This window comes from Gossypium raimondii, chromosome 5 (assembly GCF_025698545.1).
Source record: "Gossypium raimondii isolate GPD5lz chromosome 5, ASM2569854v1, whole genome shotgun sequence".
In the NCBI taxonomy this organism is placed as follows: Eukaryota; Viridiplantae; Streptophyta; class Magnoliopsida; order Malvales; family Malvaceae; genus Gossypium; species Gossypium raimondii.
In genome coordinates, this window is record NC_068569.1 from 28,486,706 (window position 1) to 28,492,271 (window position 5,566).

Here is a 5,566-nt window from a genome sequence, read left to right on the forward strand (position 1 = left end):
TTTATATATATGTATAAAATATTGTTTGGTTTAAAATGTTGGTGTATATTAATTGATAAATTGTTTCCTTAAACTATTAACAAAGTAATTAGAATTTTGTGGATGGATAAATTGTGTCTGAACATATAATTTTATTTGGTTGAAATATTGAAGTTGTTTGAAATTGTGTTTCGAGAATTTGCAGGAGGAATTGAATGTTTATGAAAAGAAATTATGTCAAAATTTTTGTAAAAAAAAATATTTCAGATCGTTTGATAACACTTCTTACTTTGTTTCGATGATGAATACGGGTAAGAGGTGTTACATTTACGATAGAGATAATCTCTCATCTGAGGATGTAAATGATTGTCTGTTGAGCAAACACAAACTCGACAATGAGTTTGGTTTGGATAACAAGTCAAGTAGGCAAACCTCAGTTTTGATAGCATCAAGGAAGCAAGACAAGTGATGTTGCTATTGTAAGAAGTTAGGTCACTTCAAGGTAGGTTGTTACAAATTGCGAAATAAAAGGGTTGCTGAGAGCAATAAGGAAGATTTTGTTGGTGCTAATTTGGCCAATGTCAAGGGTGATGATTTCTTGTTGGTGTCAACAAGTGAAAGCTCCGAGCTTACACCCGAGTGGATCTTGGATTTGGGGTGTTCTTTCCACATGTTTCCCAAGATAGATTAGTTCCCCACATACAATTGAGTTGAAGGTGGAGTTGTGTGCATAGGGAATGACTCACCTAGTAAAGTAACCGGTGTTGGTACTGTTCAGATCAGGATGCACGACAAGACAATCAGGACACTGTCAGATGTCAGGCATATGCTTGACTTAAAGAAAAATCTCATCTCCTTTGGAAATTCGGACTCGAATGGTTGTAAAATTAACATCGAGTCAAGCGTCATTAAAGCATCTCATGGGCTCTTATTTTGATGAAAGGTAAAAAGATTGACAGTCTACATATTCTGGAAGGATCAACGATGACCTGTGAAATAAGATGTCCATCGTCTGTTAAGGAGTCAAAGTCGACTCGTTTGAAGCAGAGACAACTTGGTCATATGAGGGAAAAATATATAACCGTTTCGTTTAAGAGGTTCTTTTTTTGGTGCATGTTTTGAAAAGATAGGGCACTATGTTCGTGGAAATCAAACTCGGGTCAGTTTTGATTTGGCAATGCACAAGTCGAAGGCTAGAAGTTTTCCAACTTCTAAGCATAACTTCGACTCAGTTAATATCTTGCATAGTTTGAGATAAGCCCATGGCAGACTTTGTCAAAGAAGGCATTGTGGAAATACGAGTCAAGGTGGAGATTTGTGGAGTTATACCTCTTTTTTTTTTTTTTTGCTTTTCTTCTCCCAATTAAATTCTATTTTTAGTTTCCCACTTAAACATTAATTAGTGTAGGTTATTTTAATATTAGTTTCTCACTTAAGCTCTGATTAGTGTTGGTTATTTTAATATTATTAGACCTACAAAATTAGCCTATAAATAGACTCTTTTTCACCCTAGAATGGTAGCCCATTACACATTTAGGTATTAGTTTTTACAAGTTTTCAGAGAGTTTTGTGTTTACATTTTGAGGGTTCTTATTTCGGGTTTTGGAGTTTAGTTTTATATCCATCTTTTGTACTCTTCGTTTTTCCCATTTTAGTGAAATTATTTTTACCCGTGGTTTTTTATCCTATTCAGAAGAGTTTTTTCACAAAAATATATTTGTATTCAATCTTTTCAATTTTTTTGTTATTTTACTTTTTCGTTACTTAATTGGATTTATCCCAATATATATATTCTCATTAATTCTCTTATTCTAATCAAGGTGAGTAGAATCGAATGACTCTTTCACAACCCTAAAGAATTGAGTTTATAATATAACATTTTAGTGATGATTTACAATCACATTAAATTCAATAATGACAGTTGTAGCATTTATATGAGAAGGATTAAGTAGTGCAAACCCTGTTGCCGTCCTGAATTGTCCTCTTCCTCCAACCACCGCAAGCTCAGGATGTGTTCTTGAAAACATGCTTATAGTGCTGCGGTTATACTTACCACTTGTAAACCCAAAATAATAGTACGTCATCGAGGTTCTTGGATTTATTCTGGCTAACAGCGTAAGCCCTAAGTATTTCCAACTTCTTTTTTGTTGTTGTTGTCAAATTTTCAACTATTTTAATGTTTATTTAACCCATAACATCCAATTTAATAAAAAATTTGAAATAATAATATACATAATTTCAAATTTTATATTCAATTATAACATAGAATATACGTTTTCCAATATTACTCAGAATTTTTATTTAATTCACATGTTTCCATTACAAAATAAAAATTTAAATAAATAACTTATTATTTTATTAAAATTAAAATAAACTCTTTATATTTTATATTATTAAAATAAAATCACATATTTTACAAGCCTAATAATAGTCTTTCATGATTATTTTTTATCTCAAGAAATTTCAAACAACTTAAATTTTCTCAAAAATATTTGTCCCAACAAAAAATTATAGTTTTAAAAGAGTTAATTACATCACACATCCAAACTATTACTTTCATTCATAATTGGACTCAAACTTTAAAACATTCTAATTACATTATTGTTGGAAAAATGTAATTTTTGGAAACTTTGAGCGATATTCTCGATTGGTAAAGGTGGAGAGTTGAATCATAAAATTATGGTTTTATATTCTACTCTATGAAACCTTTACAACGGTATATCATATGCTCAAAATGGTTGAGTGATGAATGAAAAATTAATGCTTAAAGTAAGTTTCTTGTGAATATTTGTTGAGGAAAAGAAAAACTTAGATCCCACATTGGTTAAATACCAAGTGTGAGATATGTATATATATGAGAACCTACTTAAGAATTTTTGAATGACTAAACTTGAAATTTTGCCTCGCATGAAGGGAGGGTGTGAATTGAAATCCATTTGGGTTAGGTAGGGGTATACACTTGCACAACATGGGCGACGTGAAAATATATATTTTAGCCCAAATACGTATTTTGTTTTTCTCAGCAAATATTATACAGAATCTGTATTAAAAGGAAAAAAAATCTCGATTTGGTTTTATTCCAATCAGATTGATTTTCAATTTGATTTGATTTTTTATTCAAATTGATTTAAAGGCTCCTTTAATGGAAAGATTTGTATCTTTATTTATGGAAATTTTCAAAATTACTCCATATTGAATGCCTATAAAAGCCTAAAGAATACTGTAAAATACTTCACACAGAGACACATAATGAATTTTTTCACTCTAAAAAATTCTTTTCTTTTTCCTTTCCAAATTTTCAAACATTTTGGTGATAGAAAAAGACAAGGTTTGTTTGTTGATCAATGCAAAGGTACTACTACCGCAATCATTTTGTTGTTGTATCCTGGGAGACAGGCGACCAACATTTCTCCAAGTACCATAGGAGCGACCGAATCTGTGTTAAGAAAACTGTGAAAACAGGCTTCAACATCTAGTAAAACTCAATTCCCTTATTCGATTTTTGGTTTTCCATAATCTTGTTTATTTAATTTTTTTCAAATATAACGTTTTAAAAAAAATCTAAATATATTTATTTAATTTGTTTTATTTAAATCTGGTGTTTTACATAAATATAAATATTTGCTTATATTAATTTCTTTTATTTCTATATATAATTAATTATATTTATATTTGGTCACTGAGTGTTTTTTTCCAATAATTATTAAACGATTGAGGCTATATCAATAATGCCATTCTATAACTAAAATCATTAATTTAACCTTTAAATTAGACACCATATCTCATGTGGTATAATGTAAAATGAAAATTTTAAAGAAAATGAATACTGTAAAGTTTTAATTTTGAGATTTTCAAAGCTTTTACAAAAACTTTATCATTCACTCTTTATTTTTAAATTTACTTTTAAAAATCATGTGATAATGTTTTACTTTTCTTTAAAATTTTCTGTTGGGAACTTAATTGTTCTATATATGAAGTTTCTCCTCATATTCGAACAGCGTTTTGAATTGCATATTTTATCCCTTGTTGGAAGTGATATTTTTTGTTGTCTTAGAAAACTTGTAACTTCATTGTAATATTTGACTTTCAGACCGTATGATTTTTGTTTGGTTGTCAACAAACTTCCCCAATTTTTGCATAAACCAACCTGTATTAGAGATGAATATAAATAGGGAATAGAGATGTGTCATTTTTTTATCCAAGGATTTAATCTTTATTTCAAATATGATAATAAAGTACAATGATCAAGTATTAAGTCTTTTTCTAATCAATAAGGTGAGCAGAAGCGAATGACTCTTTCACAACCCAAGAGAATTGAGTCTGTAAATAACATCTTAGTGATGAAATAGAGTCACATCAAATTCAATAATGACAGTGGTGGCATTTATGAGGTAAGGATTAAGTAGTGCAAACCCTGTTGCCATCCTGAATCGTCCTCTTCCTCCAACCACCGCAAGCTCAAGATCTGTCCTTGAAAACATGCTTATAGAGCTGCCGTTATACTTACCGGTAATAAATCCAAAATCGAAGTATGTCGTCGAGGTTCTTGGATTTGTTCCGGCCAGAAGTGAAAGTCCCTGAGCATTTCCAATCACCTCGGAGTCTGGCTCAGGACCTATCCTGAGGGGATCATCAACGGCAAATAGGGTACCAAATGGCACCGATGAATTATTGTCGTTGCTTGTGATGTTAGATTGGGCTACGATGACTGCTGATGCGTTTGTACCGCCCAAATTTTCGTGCATAAAGAAGTGAAGATTGGTGACCTTAATTGGCCTGGGAATATGTGGTCGGGTCTCCGAGTAGTATTGCCTTTGGCTCTGCGCTGCTACTTGGGAGAGGCAGATGATCAGAATCCAAGTCAACATCAATGTTCCTCTCATTGTTTCTGCTTTGCTTTACTATAATTTCTGGGGGCGAAATGTAGATGAAAGCTAGTAGAATTGTTGCTTCATTTTTATTAACAAAACACAAACTTTATACTCGGAAAACCCAGAGACATGAAAATAATTTATTGTGCAAAACATTTTAAATACCAGCTTGATTTCTCCGGTAGTATTACTAAACCGAAATGAAATCAATGATCCACGTTGTAAACACCATAAATAAGAACTTCTCCACTTCATAATTAGAATGATCAACGTTGCAAACACCATTCTGTCCTTACCTTCTTTGGCTTTAATCTATTTTATATATTCCATCTGATTCATGTGTTGGTTTTATAAATTAATTTAACCTTGTCTTCTGCTGCCAAGTTTCTTTTATCGTCTTCTTACTAAATTAACAGCATATTAATAAATTTATTAGAAACAAGAACAAAAGGAGAAGCAATAAATAAATACAAGATATAATAAATCAGTTGATGCAAGACAAAGGAAACCATATCATGAGCATACAAAACAGAGCTCACATCCTAATAATAAAAATTACTCACAATATTTTTATTTAATTCACATGTTATCACTACAAAATAAAAACTTATTATTTTACTAAGGAGAGAGATCCAATTACACTGCTATAAAATTTAAATGGCTTTATATCAGCCAATTTTTTTATATGATTAATATTTTAACAATCTAACTATTAA

At 30.9% G+C, this 5,566-nt stretch overlaps 1 protein-coding gene across 1 annotated transcript; it reads right to left on the minus strand.

The window, feature by feature from the left end:
- Positions 1–4,168: 4,168 nt before the first annotated feature.
- Positions 4,169–4,978, minus strand: LOC105771086 (dirigent protein 4). Its single transcript, XM_012592491.2, has one exon. The coding sequence runs from the start codon at positions 4,860–4,862 to the stop codon at positions 4,314–4,316; it is 549 nt and encodes a 182-aa protein (XP_012447945.1). The 5' UTR covers positions 4,863–4,978; the 3' UTR covers positions 4,169–4,313.
- Positions 4,979–5,566: the final 588 nt, after the last annotated feature.